The 21,858-nt window shown below is 41.7% G+C and overlaps 1 protein-coding gene across 1 annotated transcript in view; it reads right to left on the minus strand.

The window, feature by feature from the left end:
• Positions 1-21,858, minus strand: part of ATXN10 (ataxin 10) — a 163,049-nt gene that overhangs the window by 94,417 nt on the left and 46,774 nt on the right. The window contains exons 6-7 of the mRNA XM_077914113.1: positions 12,349-12,429; positions 4,648-4,813 (exon numbers count right to left, since the gene is read on the minus strand). Of these exons, the coding sequence (XP_077770239.1) occupies positions 4,648-4,813; positions 12,349-12,429 (247 nt within the window). The remainder of the gene's footprint in view (positions 1-4,647; positions 4,814-12,348; positions 12,430-21,858) is intronic.

A 21,858-nucleotide genomic window follows, 5' to 3' on the forward strand; every position in this document is an offset into this window, starting at 1 on the left:
ACTTATGCGGGGAAAACAGTTTTTGCATATAAGACAAAAATGTTAATTATCTGAAAATGCTCATTAATAAATGTGTTTTAAAAGGTCACCTAATAATGAAAAGCAAATTAACATGCTGGACACTGAAAACAGCTAAAGAGAAATGGTAATTAAATCAGATTAGTGAGAAGCTGTAAACCCACATACTCTCATGCTCTTTCAGTGTGGCATTTAGAAGTATTTCTAAACATTTTAAACAGACTGACACAGCAATTCAACTTCCAGGTATGTATGATTCCAGATTTACCTGTCCAAAACAGCAAAGATATCCACGCTACAGCATTATCTATAAAAGTTTTAGGAAAATCCTGGAAACAACTCAAGTGTACATCAACGGAGAACAAACGAGAAAACTCGTCTCCTCTGTCTAGTGGAATTCTACTCAACTGTGAGCAATAAGCAGGTAAATGCACATATGTGTTAAAATGGAAAGATGAAGGAGATACTTCAGAGTCTAGGTGAGAAAAGGAGTTGAAGAATTAAAAAAGGTAATACTGGAAAGGGAAGGAAGGAAGGAAGGGAGGGAGGGAGGGAGGGAAAGAAAGAGAAAGAAAGAAAGAAAGAAAGAAAGAAAGAAAGAAAGAAAGAAAGAAAGAAAGAAAGAGAAAGAAAGAGAAAGAGAGAAAGAAAGAAAGAAAGAGAGAGAGAGAGAAAGGGAGGGAGGGAACAAAAAACAGGTGGGTGTATACATACAAAAAACTCAGAGAAGGAAAAAAGTATATGCTGATATGTCTGTAGAAAACAAGACGGGTGGGTGGGAATGAGGACTTTTTTTTAGAGCTTTTTGTTTCATGGACTTCAGTGTAGTTTTTTTTAATTTAATAAGCAAGTATTATTTGTACAACACAAATATTTAATCCCTTATCAATCTGTGGAATGAAAGATTACCCTTTCTTATTCCACAGATGTTTATTAAATACCTACTATATGAACAGATATTGCAATGTAATGTGGAGAATGCAAGGAATAAAACAGAATGAAAAATTCACCACCTGAAAATAACTCTCTTAGGGGGAATCCCTGGGTGGCTCAGCGGTTTGGCGCCTGCCTTTGGCCCAGGGCGCGATCCTGGAGTCCCGGGATCAAGTCCCGCATCGGGCTACCGGTGTGGAGCCTGCTTCTCCCCGCTCCTGTGTCTCTGCCTCTCTCTCTCTCTCTCTCTCTATGTCTATCATAAATAAATAAATAAATAAATAAATAAATAAATAAATAAATAAATAAATAAATCTTTAAAAAAAAAAAAGAAAATAACTCTCTTAATAAATGAATACAAGAAAATAGAAAACTAAGAAAAATGTATATAATATCTAACTTCCAGAAGAAAGCCAGGCTCACTAAAAGCAACAAGGCCAAGGCTCAAAACGGAGCTGAATGGCACCCAAAGTCCTACAGGATGACAGCATGCTAGCACCAACAAAAATGGTCTCAGAAACAGGAAACAAGTACACAAAAAATACCAAAGTTGGAAATATGTATGTGAGCATGAGAATCTAAGACTTTCCATCAAGGAAGACATGAAAAAAACCTCAGGATTTAAAAGCCAAACAGTTACATAAACAGATGACCCAAAAATGACTATTTTCACCCCGATTTTTTGGTCACAGCCCTATGAAGACCTTACTGGATATCTTGTCCTAAGAACATCACAACTGGGTATATGCAGAGGTTCGCTGGTCTGCTGGCCATGGGGAGGAGGAGGAGGCAGGAGCCCAGAGCGCTGATCCACAGCCTTTGCTGATTTCCATAGTAGAAAAACTCCCACCACGGCTGCTTTCAAGCTACCAAGAGTTGAACAGTCAGCTCACAGATTTCTGAATGTTTAACAGCTGACTCTCCCAAGTCAGTACAGCCAGCTCCAGTACACCACTGGGTCTGTGGTATGTATTTAAATACTGAGGTTAGAGGTCTTCTTCAAAACTACCGTGGCTTTTTAAAAAACATCTAACTTAAAGAAGAACACATGTACATCAAAATCGTCTATACTGTAAATGCAAGTGCCCTGAAAAAGTTTAAAACTGTGGTTTAACAAGTACTAAGTTTTACTTCCTTTTCTGTCTCCTAGAGAATTAATTTTTAAAAGTTTTTTGAAGCACAGCTCACTGCTCCTCCTGCTGGAAACAGAGGTAAATCCATCTCCAGCAAGGAAAGGCACCAGGAAGTCAAGACTTGCCCTCTACCACAGAAATGAGAACTGAAACACTAACTTTGTCAATGAGACCTAACGTGCTATGTAGGACATGGCATGGAAAATCCATAGCAAAGTAACCTTGAAAAAAGGTATATTTACAAAGAGGGAAATCGATTTTCATGGCAGGAGTCATAATTACAGCCTGCATTTACAAAGGGAGTTAACAGCTTTGTGGCATCACACATAGGATCCAGGACACGTTCATGGATTATGGAAGACCAGCCCTGCCCAGCTCTTCCCACGCCTCTGCCCAGGGGGTCGCTCTCCATCCATCACTCCCATCAGCAAAGACATGCAGTAGAGATTCTGTACATGGTTCTCTGACCCAGAACGCACCCTCATATCCTCCACAATCAATTCTACCCCTTCACCTCCAGCCCCAGGGGACATCTGATCTGCTTTGTTACCATCAGCAAATTTTACCTTCTGCAGAATTTCAGAGATGGAATCGTGAGATACATTTTCTACTCTCGCTGCTTTCCTGTGGTATGTTCGGGATGCATCTCTGCTATTGTATCACAAACCTATCCCTTTCTACTGCTGAGTAGTACTCCAGAGGAAGAACCCTTCTTAACACTAAGACATGGGTAAGGAAGATGCGATGGGTAAAAATAAACAGAATTTCTCAGGTGCTAAGGGTGTATCAATGCTTCTACTCTCTTAGTAACGACCTGAACGACCCAGGGTGGCCTCGAGAAAAATAAAACAAAACAATACTTAAAAAAGCTAGCCAGGATGGTGTATGACCGGGAATCTCCTATAACGTAAGAAACAAATGTTCCGAGAAGGCAATTTAGAAATGCATACCAAAACAATTGGATATACCCCAGGGCACCTGGGTGCCCTGACTAGCTAACTGACTGGCTCAGTCAGTTAAGGTCTGACTCTAGATTTCGGCTCAGGTCATGACCTCATGGTCCTGAGATCTAGCCCCATGTTGGCCTCCATGTTCAGGGAGGACTCTGCTTGAGTTTCTCTCTCCCTGTTTGCCCCTTCCCCTCTCAGGCATGCTTATGCTCTCTATCTAAAATAAATAAAAAACAAAACAAAAACAAAAACAAAAACAAACCTAGATAGACCCAGCAATTTCACTCCTGGGTTAACACTAGGGAAAGGTATAAAGACGTTAGCTGCAAAGACATAATCTATAGTTCTAACTACAGAAAAGAGAAATAACCTGAGTATCCAACTAAACAGTTGCACAAATAAATTATGGCAAATTCTGCACTTCCAATGCTACACAGACTTTTTCTTTTTTAAAGCTTGTTTTTATTTATTTATTCATGAGAGACAGAGAGAGAGAGAGGCAGAGACACAGGCAGAGGGAAAAGCAGGCTCCATGCAGGGAGCCTGACGCGGAACTCGATCCCAGGTCTCCAGGATCACACCCTGGGCCGAAGGCGGCGCTAAACCGCTGAGCAACCTGGGCTGCCCTACACAGACTTTTCAAAAGATGTTGACAACATATTACTTATTCATTTGGCAAATACTAAGTGCCTACTGTGTGCACAGTACTATGAACATAACAGTCAAAACTTCTACCCTCATAAAACTTACATTCAGAAGTAAAGAGAAACTTACCAAAGCATGGCCTGATTTCATTTTTATACATATATGTTTACATGTGTATCCATGTATGCACGCATATATCCGATATTTTTTTTAAGATTTTATTTATTTTTTTATTAGAGAGACAGAGAGAGAGGCAAAAACACAGGCAGAGGGAGAAGCAGGCTCCCTGCAGGGAGCCCAATGCGGAACTTGATCCCGGGACCTGGCATCATGACCTGAGTTGAAGGCAGATGTTCAACCACTGAGCCACCCAGGTGCCCCTCAATGTTATCTGCCTAGAAAAATATGTTAACTAGAGTTTGTTTTCAAGTCCTTAACTCTGGGGGGTAGAAACAAGGGAACCGTTTTCCCTTATCGGTATTTTCTTATCTGTTCTACAACAAGGATACCATCCTCGCCACTGTAACAGAATACCACAGACTGGGTGGCTTAGAAACAATAGACACTGATTTCTCACAGTTGTGGAGGCTGGAAGTCCCATCAGAATGCTGGCATGGTTGGGTTTGATGAAGGCCCTCCTCCAGGCTGCAGATGGCTGACTGCTCCTTGTGTCCTCATGCAGTGGACAGACCCAGGGATCCTTGCAGGGTTTCCTTTGTAAGGGCAGTAATCCCATTCAGGGGGCTCCACCTCCAGGACCTACTTACCTCCCACAGACCCAGCCTCCTAGCGTCATCAGATTCTCAACATATGGATTTGGAGGTGAGGGGCACAAACATTCAGTCCACAGCAGTCCACAGGTGACTTATGCAACATTTTTTAAAGCTTTTACAAAAGAATTCTCATAGAGGACCTAGCTGCGTTAGAAAACCTCCCTGCTCTCTCCCACCCAAGAGCTGTCCTCTTACCTCATCATCAGTATGCTGCTCAGAGGTCAATTTTAGCACCATCTTGCACTGATCCACAAAAGTGCCTGCGATCAACTCAGCATGGCTCAAAAACACAGGTATGTCATCCTTGGTCAGGGGCTCATCCCCGACTAACTTCGCTATTATGAGGTCCAACAGTGTAACTCTGGTAAAACGTAAAAGAGTTTTACATGAATATGTAATACTGAAACTGTACAATGCTAAAAGTATTTATAGAGAACATTTTAAGAGAATATTTTTATTTTTAAATTTCTTGCTTTGTTTATAATGTCTAGCTAGGGAAGACATTTTTTGTGAATAAAATTAATCTTCATCAATTATCTATCTTTAAAATCTTGATTTCTTTGATGTGACTTGACTATAGAAACAAGTACCTCTTACATATCCATTACTGGGAGCCCTTGATTCAACATTTCACAAATGCTGTCACATTAGGTTTTATAACGCATCCACTTATAACAACAATAGTGAAGTTCGGTGAGCTAACATTTATTCATAGTTCACTACTGGGCTAACAAGTGTTTTGCACACATTATCTCTGAAAAGCAGCTACTGTCACTGGCCTGTGCTAAAGCATGGTGAAAATGACTCCGTAAGGCTGATTTGCTCGCCCAGGATCACACGCCCGGCTCGCCCAGCTGCCATGTTGGGATCCAAGCACAGGCTGCCATCTCTCACTCCTGGGCCATGGGCCTTGGCCACTCACTTCACTGTCCTTGTAAAGGCTCACTGTTTCATTATTTTAGTTTATAAAAACATAAATCTGACGACCAAACCCATGCCATTTTGCATCAACACTTAAATGATCCCCTAAGTATTTCTATTCAACAAACTCTTTCCTTCTCTGAGAAAAAAAATGAATCATATACAGGACAATCTATCCAGCATGAACCAAGCAAGATGTCTCCCAAAATCACATTGTGACTTGGGATTTTATGTCTCAACTCTCACTTCTAAACCAGAAAGGACACAGATGCTCAGCAAATGGGGAAAATACACTTAGAGTAGGCACAGAGCATTTCTTACGAAACAAAGAATTTGTTCAGTGCTGTAAGCATCAAGAAAGAAAGAAAACTATACCAAACTCCTTCTGTATTTTTGCCAAAAGATGGGAATGATCGTCAGTCTGGCAATATCATACACAGACCTTAATGGTTTTCAAGACTCCTAAAATTCTCAGATTTCTTACAGCAATTATTAATCCAAAATAAAACAAACAATCCCCTCAATTAAGCACAAAAGAACAAACAGTTGTTCTCAGGTGCAGAGGATGTATCAATGCCTCCACCCCCTTGTAAAGGAAAATTTTTTGGATATTTTTATTTTTCCTTATGCACATAGAAATTTTTAAAATGAACTGGGTCCTCTCAGTCCATAAAGCAGCCTTTCCGCTTTCCCCAGGCAAGACAACGTTCCGGGAACGCCAGGGAGGAGGCCACCTATTCAGTGTGATTCAAAAGGAACCCGAATGTCTGCTCTAAAAATACTCCTTTTAAATTGGGATAGTGTGGCAATGATTGCTAGGTAGGAGAAGTCATGAGCTCTGGTTTTAGGGCATTTAGTACCTTGTGGACTATTACTCAAAACAGGGCAAAGAGAAAAGAGGAAGAGATTGTGATGGACTTGCATGAAGTCTGAGACGGAAAGGGTAGGCCCAGTGTGGTACCCAAGCTTGTCCAGAAGGCCCTGGAGTCCCAGAGAACACTCTGAGGGACACCTGGAAGCTGGAGCTGATAGAAACGGTATGCACAGACCCGGCCTTCTTTACAAGCTCATCAGAGGCCATCCACCCCTCAGACTTCTCTCTGCTCAGGAGACGCACCTCTCCGCTCTACTATGTAATTCTAACCACAGGACAGCTAAGCAGGTGAGTAGTAAGTGATTTTAAGGAAAAATAAAGAATGAATGCTCAAAACATAAAAATACAAAATCAAGTTTAAGTATTATCTGACAATAAATTATACTTCCTTAAATGATCCTACTTCTATTGTATTATCTATCAATAAAAACTTTTAGTGGCTCCCATTAGTGAGTGGGTCCAAAAATCTGGGGCTGTCCCAACCAGAATCCCCATCAAACTCTCCAACTCCATCTCCTTCTAACTACCTTCAAAAACTATCCTTCTCATCAAATACAGGAATCACATGTGGGACACACAATTGAAATAGGAAATTTTTTTCAAAATCATTTATTTTAATGGTACACTACATTTGTCACCTCCAATTCTAAGCCAGAAACCATATGTCTGTTGAAATGTAATGCATAATCCAGGAAAATGGGACATGATGTGGAATATTTTACGTCTTCCAATTGTGGGGGAAACACACTAAATCCTTCCTTGAAAATGTTAACAGAATACAAGTGCTACTCACTCACTGCTTTATTTATTTACTCAGAAGTGAATGATGGAAAAGCAAAAACCTAGTTATAGAGGTCAAGGACTAGCTGTCTACAGTCACATCAGTATGAAAAGTCTTGCATCCTTAAATCCCAGAATCCTTACTCGGGGTGGCCTCAGGCTCACCAGACACACCCCTGAACTCAGACTCAAGCTTCTGTGACTCTCTCTCAACCACCAGTTGTCATTAGCAATCTTTCTGATTCATTTCTGATTAGTCAGTTACACAGTCTGTCCTCAAAATGAGGATTCTTGTTTCATTAAAAAAAAAAAGCTACATATATATATTGCTGTGTGTGTATATATATATATTTCATAAAATAGCAATACATATTTATGTATATATACACACACGTGAAAGACTTTGAGGAAAAAATTCTATAGCAAAATTTATATTTGAAAGTTATACTTAAATGAATGTAGGCTACAATTTCAATTATAATTTAGCCACACCTGCACCATCCTGAAATGGGTTAAGTTTGTTACAGGAGGACTGGAGGGGCAAAGAAGACAGGGGACGCGCGTGAGTGGGCAAGTTTTGTAAGCAAGGTATGAAATATTATTCTCTAACTCTAGAGATAAAATGTAATTCAAATTAAGGACTGACGGCTCCAACAAACCAGGAGTTTACATTTGAACTCTTCCACATACACAATTTGTTGAATGGTGTGCCCACAAAGGCCAAAATTATCATTAACCTGGACAAGCTTAACCAAGACACAGGCTCAAAGCCGTGGCTGAATTCATCTCACTAGTCCTTTAATAAATTAGAGATGAATTCTTGTGTTGTGGGGAGGATCACTGACTTTGGCATCAGACAGACAGAGTTCAAATACAACCCCAGCTACCTCTGTAACCCAGGCAGACACCTAACCTACAGAACCTCTGATCCCAGCGTGGCAGACAGCAGGAGCACCACGGGAAGATGAAATGGAAGTGGCTGGAAGATGATACCTGGGGGAAAAGCCAAGGTAAGCCATGCAGAGCAGCAGGAGTAAGAGCAGTGGTGGTAATGGGGGCAGGAGTGGGGTGGCGGGTGGCAGTAACCAGTAGCAGAAGCAGAAGCAGCAACTCATTTACCGAATGAGAATCACATGCTGGGCACGGTGCGCTTCATCATCTCTTTCAATCAGTTACAGCAGTTTCCCGGGGTGGCTACTGTAGTTATCCTTACTCTACACATGAAGCAGAGTTCCACAGGTACAGGTAACGTACCCAAAGCAGTGAGCGACACAACTACCTCTGCTGTTCATTACTCTGCTATACAGATTATACGCCTGAAAACTATCCAGGTGTTTCCCAAGAGCAGCTAGTTTCATCTACTAATACCACAATTCAATGGAAAGGAAGACCAGAAAATTGTAGAGATGCAGACTCTCATTTCTGCTGCACCAACCATGTGGACTGATTTTGATTCATTTCCAAAACTTCTCACCAAGTAGTATGGAGTCAATGAACGGTGATACTTCCCAGCACTTTCCCTCCAGAGCCACCCATACTGTCACCATGATGCTCCAGGGGCTGCCAACAGACACTTAATGAACACACGCCCTGCTTCACTGACTGACCCTCAAGCGTTTTTAAATCTGGCAGCCCCTAATCCAAGTGGACATTCTAAGTCAGCAGTTGGGGCCACAGCCCGGGCATTCCAAATGGAAGCACTGCAGTGTCTCCACAGGGTTCTCTACTGAAGTTCCTCATCTGAACCACAAAACACAGAATATGTTTTCAGTTCTCACAAACAAGGCACACAGCACCATTCCAGATGCATAGGAAAGAAGTTAATTCATTGCATGTCCCTGCTGAGAAAAACTCTAATCTTTCTGATCCCATTAATCTGTGAAGAACATACAACTTTGAACACAGAATTACCCATTATTTCCTGAAAAGGAGTCAACAGGGAACCCAAGAGTGCTGCTGGACTGGAGACTGAGTGCTCTTGTTGAGCACCACCCCAACCCCCCCCCCACACACACACACCAGCACAGACACCATCAGCAGTGAGCCCGCAGGCCCTCCAGTCACCACACAAAGCTCAAACAAGCTCTGATCAGGGCCTAAAAGCATGAGTATTCACTGACCCTTGAACACCACAGAGGCTGGGGCACTCATCCCCACCACGCAGTCAAAACTCCATGTTATCCTTTCTGAGTCCCTGAAAACTTAACTACTAATAGCCTACCTGTTGACCAAAAGTCTTATCATTAATATAAATTGATTAACATGTATTTTGGATGTCATATGTATTATATAGTGTGCTCTTACAATAAAGTAAGCTAAAGAGAAGAGAATGTTAAGAAAATCATAAGAACAGAGGTCCCAGATGGCTTAATCAGTTAAACGTCTAACTCTAGGTTTCAGCTCAGGTCATGATCCTGGGAATAGGAGATCTAGTCCCATATCAGGCTCTGTGCTCAGCACAAAGTCTGCTTGAGGTTCCCTCTTTCCCTCTGCCCCTACCCCTGCTCCCACGTGCATGCGTTAGTATATGCATGCATGCATAGCCTCTCTCTAAAATACATAAAATCTTTGAAAAAAAAAAAAGAAAATTATAAGGAAGAGGAAATACATTTACAGGACTATACTTATTTTAAAAATCAGCATATAAGTGTACCTGCACAGTTCACACCTGTGTTGCTCAAGGGTCAGGTGCACATTCACCAGAGGGCAAGGTGGTGGCCGGGGCGCTCCAGGCAGAGAAAAGGACACATGCAAAACCATGAGATTACAGGGAAAGGAAGAAATGTAAGAAGTTCCGTGTCACCATAATGTGGTGACAGGGAGAAGAGGGAAGGGGTTGGAGATGAAGCTACATTATAAAAGGCCTTACCCACCACACCCCAGGATTTCACCGCGTCCTGTAACAGGCAATCTACGCCACTAAAATGGCAGGGTGCAATCCGTGCTGGCAATAGAGCAGCTAACAGAAAAGGGAAACACAGATATCTGAATGAGACTTTGGCCCATTCATGTTCGTGGCAGCCTGACACACAAGAGCTGAAAGGGGGAAGCAACTCAAGTGTCTCTCAACAGGTAAGCGGATAAACTAAATGTGGCCCATGCACACAATTGAATAGGATTCAGCCTTAAAAAGTAAGGATGTTCTGACACATGCTACGACGTGGATGAACCTTGAGGACACTATGTTCAGGGAAGCAAGCCAGTCACAAAAGGACAAAGACTGCACAATCCCACTTCCATGAGGTGCTCAGAGCCACTGAAATCATAGAGGGGGCAGTGGCTGCCGAGGCAGGGGGTGGGGGATCAGGGAGCTGCTTAAGTGAGGACAGTTTCAGTTTCTTTTTTTTTTTTTAATTTTTATTTATTTATGATAGTCACACAGAGAGAGAAAGAGAGAGAGAGAGGCAGAGACAAGGGCAGAGGGAGAAGCAGGCTCCATGCACTGGGAGCCCGACGTGGGACTCGATCCCAGGTCTCCAGGATCGCGGCCTGGGCCAAAGGCAGGCGCTAAACTGCTGCGCCACCCAGGGATCCCGACAGTTTCAGTTTTGATGAAGTTCTGCAGGCTGGCCGCACAACAGTGTCAGTGTACACTTCAACATGCACACTTCAACATGATGAAAATGGTGCATTTTGTGTGTTACAGATACATTATCCACGACGCTGAAAGATGGGCACAGCCAAAGTCTAGTCAAGGATGATGTGAGGGTAAAAGCAAAGCTGTGAAGAGGGTGAGCTCAGGGGACTGAAGCTGGTGCCCACAGCAAGGTCGTGGACCTGGGGGGTGACAAGCAGAAAGGGACTTGAGGACTCTGAGCTTCCCCCCTCAGCAGATGCCATTACAGGAGTCAGCATACTAACTGGTAAGAAAATTTATTCATTTCCTGTGTGTTTTCATCTAAACAACTTTTACTGGCCCCTGTGACATGCCAAACACTGTCTGGGAAACGTGGCCACCCCAGAAGAAAAAGAGAAGTCCGTGCCCTCATGAGGTCGCCAGCTCCATGGCACACACATCTGCATGCTGATGTGTGACATACTACGGGGTACAGCAAATGATGCAAGGAAATGAAAGCACTTCTCCTGTGGAAGGAAAAGAAGACCGGCAGTGGCACATGAGCAGCTGCTCCATGAAGGGGGGCAGTGGCTACAACTTTTTACTAAATAAAAAGGGAAACTGTTTAGTCTGGCAGCCTCATTTGGTTACATAATGGAGTTTAAAAACTGATCCTTCAACAGGAATATGGAAATTATAAAACTGAATATTAAAAATACAATTCAACCATGTATCATTCTCCTTGCGTTCAGGTATTCCTTACTGCAAAGTAATTTCCTAATTGACAACACCCTCCTTCGTGTCACTCATTTTAGGTAAAAAAAAAAACTACAAATACTTCTTTTTCTGCAACTGAAGTATGCATGGGGTGGGAGGGGCACTGGATTCATAAACATGGCCTTTAAACTGACTTTAAAAGCAGGAACCTTCCTTTTCGTTAAAGATATTAAAGAAGAAATACCACTTAACGAGACTACAAAGGAGTGTAAAAGCTTAATTGTTGGAAGCCAAATACATAGGAATTTCAAAACCACAGCAATTATAAAAATTGTGACTACAATCAAAAGATTAACATTTTTTAAAGTTTTTGATCATTAGATCTGTGATTTCTAAGTAAGTTTTATTTTTCCTGAGGCAACATTTCCAATAAGGCTAGAACACATGTGCTATTGGAGTCATCCAGAGTACGGTGAATCATCTCCTTCCATCCTCTAATTTTACAGGCCGAGAAACTGAATCCGAACAAGGTAAAAAGCCTGGCTATGGTCACATAAAGAATTACCACCATGAGGAGGCAGGGAGCCACGGTCTCCGTGCTCCAAGGGCACTGCTTTTCCCACTATAGTAGCAGGGAGATCATGGACCAGTCCATTCTTTGTATGAAATACCTATGGGAAATCTAGAAACGTGAGTGGATTATGTCCCAAATCATTACACCAGTGATGTGAACACAGGAGCACATTTCAAATACACAAATATAACACACAGTAATCAAAGAACAAGTATAACATTTTGTTCTTAACGTTTCTGAGTTTGCCTTTACTGAATAATGGCGCCAACCTGGATCGTGCAGCCCCACGTAAATCATCGCCTGTTGTGGCTAAGCTGTAATGTTAACCAACCAATTTAAAACCATTACTGACACAGAAACATGTATTTAGAGATTCTGTGCCAACTAAGAAACCACATAGTTTTTCAGTCATGTGTACAGGATACTCTGTATGGAATGCTAAATACTCAAAACCACACTGGTTTTTGGGGTTACCTTTCTTGATTGCTCATTTTGGCATACATGGCTTTCACCAATTCCGGGCTTTTCAGAAAATGGTCTGTAATAATCAAGAACCTAAGAAAAAAGGAGGAGAAAGTGGTGTGGTTACTAGAAACACAGTAAAATGGACATGGCCTTATCTACTTTATGGGCATTTTACACATAAAAGTACTTCTTTTTATCGAACTTTTGATATGTTGTAATCTTAAAATGTTTTAAGAGGTTCACATACCACTTTTCCATTAGCGGCTAAAAGAAAATAGAAACCCTCAAAATAGGTTTCTCCAATTTTACTTTGGAAAAATTTATTGAAATGATTCAAACTTGTCAACTGGAGGGAAGGGCTTACTATAGGTCTAAGTTCCATTTTAACTATAAAATGAAATTTAGCTACAAGTTCAGGTATAAACAGAAACCATATTACACAGTTTACTCAGAAGGTTAAGTGCTAAAATTAACTGGAGAAATGGACATGTCCCACGTTTTATTTAAACACATGCCAACAAACTGGTAATGCACACTGGCTTGATTGCCTTGTCTGTAAGAGCTCTCGAGTTACCAAGAAAACATCCTCATTGTCAAGCAATGCACTCATCTCAACTCAGAGATCAACTTATGGAAACCCTGAGGCAAAGATTATAAGCCTACTTCTTCAAAGTACCACTGTGACAACTAAAAAGATTGAATAGTATTATTAATTAATTCTGAATCATATTGACCAGAGGGCATCTGCAATCTTAAGAACTAAAGAATATACTGTTTATAACCAAGGTTATAGCAGTAAGAGTGACTGTAAAGCATTAAATGTATTTACGGACACAGTTTATTTAACCACTTAACAAAAAATATAATGAAAGTATGTATTTCAGTATGATAACCAAATGAAGCATATTAACTACCACAACACATTGTCACTCATATAAAAACAAAATCTAAATGTGTCCTATTTCTTTCACAACCCTCAAAATAACTGATTAGCACTTTGATATAAAATATTTCTAGGGGGGATCTCTGGGTGGCTCAGTGATTTAGCACCTGCCTTCGGCCTGGGGTATAATCCTGGGGTCCTGGGATCTGGTCCCGCATCAGGCTCCCTGCATGGAGCCTGCTTCTCCCTCTGCCTGTGTCTCTGCCTCTCTCTGGGTCTCACATGAATAAATAAAAATCTTTTTTAAAAATTTAATAAAATATTTCTAGTGGGGCCCTTGGGTGGCTCAGTCGGTGAAGCGTCTGCCTTTTGGGACAGGTCATGATCTTGGGGTCCTGGGATCGAGTCCCACATAGGGTTCCCTGCTCACTAGGGAGTCTGCTTCTCCCTCTGCCTCTACCCCTCCCCGAGGCGCTAGAGCTCTCTCTCTCTCAAATAGATAAAATTTTTAAAATAAAAATAAAATATTTCTAGTAATAATGGATATAATCAAAATTCTCCATTTTCATACCAGTTTAGGAAGGTCATCAAACTGCAACAACAGAAATTCATGCATTTTAAGCCAGGTACACAAAAGTGATCCTAAAGCTCATTCATGATTCAGCTTTCTGGAGCTCAAAACATTTTCCCAGACACACATCCATTCAAAAATGCAATGTTCCAGGACACCTTGGTGGCTCAGTCGGTTGAACATCGGACTCTTGATTTCAACACAGGTCATGATCTCAGGGTTGTAGGATCGAGCCCTGTAACAGACTCCACATGGGCATGGAGCCTGCTTAAGATTCTCTCTCTCTCTCTCCCTCTCCTGCCTGCCCCCAGCACTCACTCACTTTCTCCCATAACACAAATAAATAATAATAAATAAAAAGGATTTTAAAAAGTACAATATTCCAAAACTGTGCTGGGACCTAGGTCACTATCTATATTCCAAAATGCTAACAGTGGAGAAAGGCCTGCACACAAATAAAGAATTAGACAAAAATGTCTTAGGGGCAATACACATACTTTGTGAATCAGAGAAATAACAAAGCTGATCTAACCAGAGGGCCATGGCAGGAGGCTCAGGAAGCTGGAGAAGGGTTTTGTGAGTCCCTCACTGAAGGGGGAGGGGACAGCATTCAAATTACAGGTGACAGGGGCACCTGGGTGGCTAGGTCGGTGAAGCATCCGCCTTGGGCTCCGGGTACAATCCCAGGGTCTTAGGACTGAGTCCTGCATCGGGCTCCTTGTTTCACAAGGCGTCTGCTTCTCTCTCTCCCTCTGCCCCTCCCCCTACTCATACTCTGTCTCTCAAAAATAAAATACTAAAAAAAAAAAAAAAAACCTTCAAATTACAGGTGATAAGGATTTGGAAAACAGGACAGCCATGAACTCAGGGAGCTATACCAGGAAAATATGATGAGGTTTAGAGAGATTCAGGATGGAAAGCTTCCATCTTGCAATGATACTGGGCCCCCACGGTGGGCTCTCGTGTCCCTGAGCCAAGGCTCCATGATGACCACACCCTCCTCCATGACACCAGTCAGTGTCCTCTCTTTCTGATCAATTTTGCTGATGTTAAAGAGCCCATCTTGCCTTGGTTAATTTTTTCTATCGATTTGTTTCCTGGGTCACTGTTCGCAGCCCTGATTCCGTATCATTTCCTTCTTCCTGCCGACTCAGGTGGTTCTGTGCTCTGGTCAGTCTTTACTAAGTAGAACTTTCACAAAGGTCACTGCTTTCAGACCTTTCTTCTTTTCTTCTAGAAACTTTTAAAGCTATAAATTTCCCTCCAAGCATTGCTTTATCCTACAAATTCTATATCTTCATTATCCTTCAGTTCAAAAGGCTAATTTGCCCTGTGATTTCTTCTTTGACAAACTAATTATTTAAATGAGCTAATTTCTAAAAACTTGGAATGTTTTCTTGGTATCATCAGATTATGGTTTTCTAATGTACAGTGCGGTCAGAGACCACATACTCTATATTTTTGATCCTTTTCATATATTTACTGAGACTTTTTTTATAGCACAGACTGCGGTCGCTCTTGGTGAACATTACACATGCAGCTGGAAAGTGGATTTTACAAGTGTTGAGATAACACTCTACGACATCACTCCATGAAGATGTTCTGAGATCTCAAAACGGAAATGATACAATACTGGATGAAAGCCTTAGTAGACCAAAGACCTTTATAGCTATTACCAGAAATCTACAGCACATAAGGAAGACTGACAACTTCAGTTACTAAAACATCAAAAATTTATATCTATAAAAAAAGCCACATGAAAAGGCAAAAGACAAAGAAGTAAGAGAAAATATTTGCATTTTATTTTACACAAAGGACCACTGGCCCCAATTTAGAAAATAAGCCTACCTATAAAGAAGGATAAGACTGACATCCAAATGGAAAAATGGGTAAAGAAAATGAAACATACATATAAGAAAAACAGGCTCTTCAACATATAAAATGATCCTCAACCCCTTAACAAGAAAAATAGAAAATAAAAGTCTATAATGATACCATTTTAAATGGTGGCAGGACTGGCAACTCCAACACTCGGATGGTACTCCGTTAGCAGTGATGGAGGAAACCAGGTCCTTGTAAATCACCAAGAGGAGTATATAATAGTCCAACAGCTATGAAGGACTACTTGGCAGTGTTTGCTAAACCATAAAAAAGCATGTTCCCTTTGACCTAGCGATTGACCTTACGAGTTATTGGACAGTAATACCTGCTCATGTGCAGTATGACACATATGAACAAGGCTGTTTTATTGGACAGTAATACCTGCTCATGTGCAGTATGACACATATGAACAAGGCTGTTCCCTGCCCCATTCCATAGTTACGGAACACTGGGAACCTAAATTTCACCAAGAAGGGATTGTTTAAATAAATCGCAATATATTCATATAGTGAAACATAAAAGATAAAGTTCTTTATATATTTATATGGAAAAGATCCTGAAAATATTTGGTTAAAAAAGCAAGAGGCTCAGGAATGCCTGGGTGGCTCAGTTAGTTAAGCACCTGACTCTTGTATTTAGGCTCAGGTCATAATCTTGGGGTCCTGGGATTGAGCCCCATATTGGACTCTATACTCAGCATTGAGTCTGCTTGAGATTCATTCTCTCTCTCTCTCTCTCTCTCTCTCTCTCTCTCTCCTACCCCTTTCCCTGCTCACACAATCTCTATAAATAATATTTTATAATATATATATATTATATTATATATATATTATATATATATACAAATTTAAAAAACCAGAAGGCTCAACAGAGTGTTGACAAGAGCAAGCAGGTCACCTGTCTAGGGGCTAGGGCTGGAGGAACTAAGGCGGTGGCTGGAAGGGAAACTACACTTTCTGATACTTGAACTATATGAAAGTACTATCAAGGAATTAAACATGTATTTAAGTATATGCTAGAAAATTCATTTCAAATTTATTTTTGCCTCACAGACACCGTGCTAAGGAGTGAAAGCATGGCCATCTCTTAGTGGGACTTCATCTGGTGTCCTTGGCAGCTTGACTTCCCAGGAAGAAAGGCAGAGACAGTGGAGAACTCAGGTATGCTCTATCTTACCAGAAGTTATTTCTGTTTCTCTAAAACAGCTTAATAATAAATCTGAGTCTCTTCTCAGATAAAGAAAAACACAAAGAGAAGATGAAGTCACTTCATGTCCCTGTCACTGCAATGCAGTAACACAGTAATTCAAGTCACCTAAAGTCTGATCCCTAAAATGCAGTCCTTAACCACTTCCTGCAGAGACCATGCACACAGATGAGGTCACAGACTACACACGCTGCCAGGACACCCCTCCCCCACAACCGGGTCAATGCCATGCCTGCTCCTGATACAAGCCACCCTTAACCCAGAGTTTCAGCCTCCCTTTCTCTGAAGGGTCCCCCCCACCCCAACCCCACAGCCCCACACCACGCAAACTCCCAGCTACAGGATTTCACAGCACCCTATGCCCCATCTTCTGGAACTTCCATGCTGGCTGCACTCCACGATGTCTCCGGTTAGATGCAGAGTGGGCATCTTAAATTCAACACGGCCGGAACAGAACTCTTGATCTCCCCACTGCCACTCAACCACCCACCAGCCAACAAGCCCAGAACCCAGCCTGTGCCCCTGCCTTTCCTCTCCCAATCTCACCCCACACACCCCATCCTGCATGAAGCCTCACTGGCTCTCCCAGCAGAGAACAATCATTCTGCATGTGTCTCTCCACCTCCATCGCTGCCCCAGCATCCAAGCTGCCCATGTCTCTTACCTGGACTACAGCTGCCTCCATTCGGCCCTCTCCCTCCCCTACAGCTCGGTCTCCACCTAGTGGCCAGAGGGATCTTTTAAAATGAAAACCAGAGGGCGCCTGGGGTGCTCAGTCAGTTAGGCCTCTTGGTTTTGGCTCAGGTCATGATCTCGGGGTCATGGGATGGAGTCCCATGTCAGGCTCTGCACTCGGCAGGGAGTCTGCTTGAGTTTCTCTCTCTCCCTCTCCCTCCGCCATTCCCACACTCATGCACACACAGGCATGCATTCTCTCTCTCTCTCTCTCTCACTCAAAAAAAAAAAAAAAAAAGAATAAATCTAAATAGATAAATGCAAGCAAACCATGTCTGTACACACACTGCTCAGAACTCTCCAATTACCTCCATGGCACCCATGGCACAGAGAAGAAGACCAACCACCTCTTCCTGGTTTACAAAGCCCAATGTAACTGGCCTCTAGTACCACCCCCACCCCCCCAACCCCCGACCAGACTGCATGTCCCATCCATTATGCTGAAACCACCCTGGTCCCCCTGTCCTGCAACAGAGGCCTCTGCTGGGGGTTCTTTGCACTCTGGGTGTTCGCTGCTCCATGTTCTTCCCAACCTGTCTCTGCCTTTACCCACAGGCTGGCGAGTGTCTTCTCAGCTCAAAGGCCACAACCTCAGCAAAGGTCTCCTTGATCTTCCAATTCCAAAGTAGCACCCAGCCCCTCTAGGCCCCCTTACTCCACTGGAGTACTCCATCAAGACCAAATGATCTTCTTGGTTTTCTTCACAGGGTCTATCCCCCCTCCAATCATATTTAAATTACTACTAATAAAATAGCAAATACTATATCCCATTTACTGTGAGCCAAGCATTGCTCTAAGGAATAACTCCGTATACAAAACACAGTGTGTATTTTTCTTCGAAGCATTCATCTGGCATGTTACATGTTTATTTGCAAGGGCTGTTCATTATCTGTCTCTCCCTAAAACATAATGTCTTAATTTTGAATCTCCCGTGCTGTGAACAGTATTTGGCACATTTCAAATGTGCCACTCAATCAATGACCAGTGACTTAATTAAATAGATAATGTTTAAAGTGAGCATTGGTAAGTTTTTTGAGTTTCCGACAAGCCTGCACAGAGTAGGAGGGGTGTTAAACTCCCAAGTTCTCCAAGAGAAAAGCATATCAGATCCTCAGGAAAAGGGCAATTATTCCTTGCATGGAGCCCAAAGTCCCTCATCCTGTGCCACGGGGGCCCCCTTGCCACAGCATCCTTGTGGCAGATTTGAAATAAGTCAGAGCAAAGCTGCTTCAGTACTGCTCCCATAAGCCAGGCCCCACCCAAACCAGCGAGACACACATGGGAACTCAGTTCGGCAGGTCAACCTAAGAAAAACTTTGATGGGTTCCTACAGAGGCACAGATGGACTGTTCATTTCTCAGATTTTCTTTGAGTTCTTGGGTTACTCAGGTAAGTACTGGGTGGCAATGACATCAAGCACATACTCACTGGGCTACCAGTCAAATATAAAACTATATGCTTTAAAAGTCACCAAAGCTGAATACTGGCTCACTGGCTTTAACCAAAAACTATTAAAACAGAAAGCCATCAGAGTCAAGGGCAAGAATGACATCTTCCCATGATGCTAAATACAAGAGGGTGGAAGAAGTACCACCATTGTATGGCTCAGAGCGACAGCAAGATAGACAGTGTTGTTAGCCAACACTCCTCATGCCAAACCAACAACTCCAGTGAGTTTCCAATATGCCTTTAAACACATGAACATGAAGGTCAAAAGCCTGAAAACATCTAATCTAAAATCACTCCCTTCATTGGAGAAAAAAGAACATATGGCAAGAGGCCCACAAAGGTTGAGTGTCCTGGGAAGGCCGGTCAGCTATCCAAAAGTCAAGATGAATCCTCCATCTCTGACTTCAATGGTTTCCCTGAAAAATGTTCCCCTTTATAGACTGTTCCCTGAAAATGCTGCCCTTTGCTCAAGTAGTCCTTCTGGAAAAAAAATTTCAGGAGAACTCAGGGTCTGGTTCTTCTTGTGACTTTAGTTCAAAATGGTCAAGGATAAAATAAATTCCTCCATGTTTTTTTCTTGTTAAAGATTTTATCAAAAAAAAAAAAAAAAAAGATTTTATCTTTAGGTAACCTCCACACCCAACATGAGGCTCAAACCTACAACCCCGAGATCAAGTTGCACACTCCACCAACTGAGCCAGCCAGGTGCCCTTTCCATTCTTTTCTTCACTCAATAAGAGGAAATTCCACTAGTGAGTGAAGACAGGGGCACTTTTACTGTAACTGTTTGGAAGACAAGAGTAACTGTCACATTCAATTTAAGCAAGAGGCAGAAGAAAGCATTCTGTATGAACATCCATACAAACAACTGGAATTTTTTGCTACATCACCTTATGGCATAACAATTAGTGTAGAATATGGCAAATACACACACAAAGCAATGAGTATGAGATGCCAGCAGGAGGGAGAGATTTTTTTTTTGCAACTGGAAAGTGGTAAGTGCATGACTGTCAATTATGGGTAAGGTTGTGTTAGTTGCTGAAATTGCCTTTTTAAAAATAATATATTCTCTATCCCAGCATACTGCATAAAGTTACAAGTAAAATTCTCAACTTTCACTCAGAATTCACTGCATTTACTTTCTCACCAAACATCTGCTCAAGGGAAACCAAAGACGAAGATGAGACCCAATCACATTCAATGTTTTCTAAGTTACAGACTTTAAATTTGTGATTAAATTCTTTTGCAGAACAACTATGTCTGTAAATTCAGAAATTCTGTGGCAGTACTGTGTGAGGGAGGTGGGGTCCCACTAATCTGAAACCTAAAATGCCACAAGGACATCCAGAGACCGTAAGATTCAAATAACACTCCAAACTTTATGGAAAATAGAACAAATGGTCTTGGGGGAGTGTCACAAATATATTCTAGCAAAGGCAGAAAGTGGAGTAGAAGGGGCAACAGAGAAACAGATTTATTTTACAAAAAGAAAACCTAGAAATGTGATACTTTTGCTAAGTCCTGAATTTCTCTCACATGCACACTCACGCACACACACATGTTGAATTCTGTCCCTCTGTGTGCACAAGGGTCACAGGCTTGCTTCAGCTACTACTTTCTGTTTCTGGTGCCAAAACTGACTCATGCAGGCCGTCAGAGGCAAAACTCCTGAGTCTAATCTTAAAATTCATCATTTAAATGTGATTACAGAAAAGCTAACATTCACAAATCAAGCTGTTGATGCCAAAGCACTGACCACATTTTTACATCATTTTCCATACTGGCTAAAACCCAAAATGCATGAAGGTCTTTCTTTCCATCTCCTCCTTTCTCTCAAACTTCCTCATTTATCACTGGTATTAAAGCATGTGAACAGTTACAGACAGATTAATTATTATCTGCAGCGCAGGGTTTCTATGCCATGTAGAAAGTGCCAAAAGCGATCTCTAAGTTTCAAGGAACAAACGTTAAAAAAAAATAAAAGATCAGTATGCCGTTGGTAAACAGAGGTATTCCTAAAGTCAAGGTTTTAGGGAAAACTTTTTCAAATGAGAGCCATTTATTATTTCCATTTCCATATAAGCATACAATATCAATGCTACACTTACGAATGAAATAGATTTCGGTAACTGTGAAAACCTAAAAAATGTTTTTTACACCTCACTAATGAAATGAAGAATCTGATTTAGACATGCTCCAGATAATGAATGCTCTCCTATTTGTTCCGATTTCTGGGAAATCCAACCCACAGCTGCTTCCTACGGCAATCTAGACAAAGCGCACAGAGCAACTAAAAAGTAACTATCTCCTATCTGACAGGTAAATAACAGCTTCTGGGGCTTGAATGTGAGTAACGTAAGGCAGAAAATTCTACTAGAAAACAAATGAGTTATAATCTCTGAAAAAGACATTACAGCCAGCCAGGATCTCTAAGGCACCTTCTCTGGGCTGTGGGATTTAGATGAATTCAAACACCCAAACCCAACCCTTGGATTCATCTCGGGTTATCTAAGAGCATAAAAACATCTTTCACACCTACAAACAAAAGGAGCAAACATTTTTAGAAGGACATTATCCCAATAATTCAAATGCGCCCACACTTTTCCTGTGTTTCTGGTGTACCTAAACAAAAAGGCCTGGTTATTGAAACCTTACATTTGTCCTTTTCCAAGAAAAGACACCAAACCCATGAATTCTAACACCATGCAGTTTTGTACTTTTTTTCATCTATCCCATAATGTTAGCAGGTGGGAGGGCAAAGAGTGGGTGCTCTCTAATTTTCAGAGATGGGTTC

This window comes from Canis aureus, chromosome 11, assembly GCF_053574225.1.
Source record: "Canis aureus isolate CA01 chromosome 11, VMU_Caureus_v.1.0, whole genome shotgun sequence".
In the NCBI taxonomy this organism is placed as follows: Eukaryota; Metazoa; Chordata; class Mammalia; order Carnivora; family Canidae; genus Canis; species Canis aureus.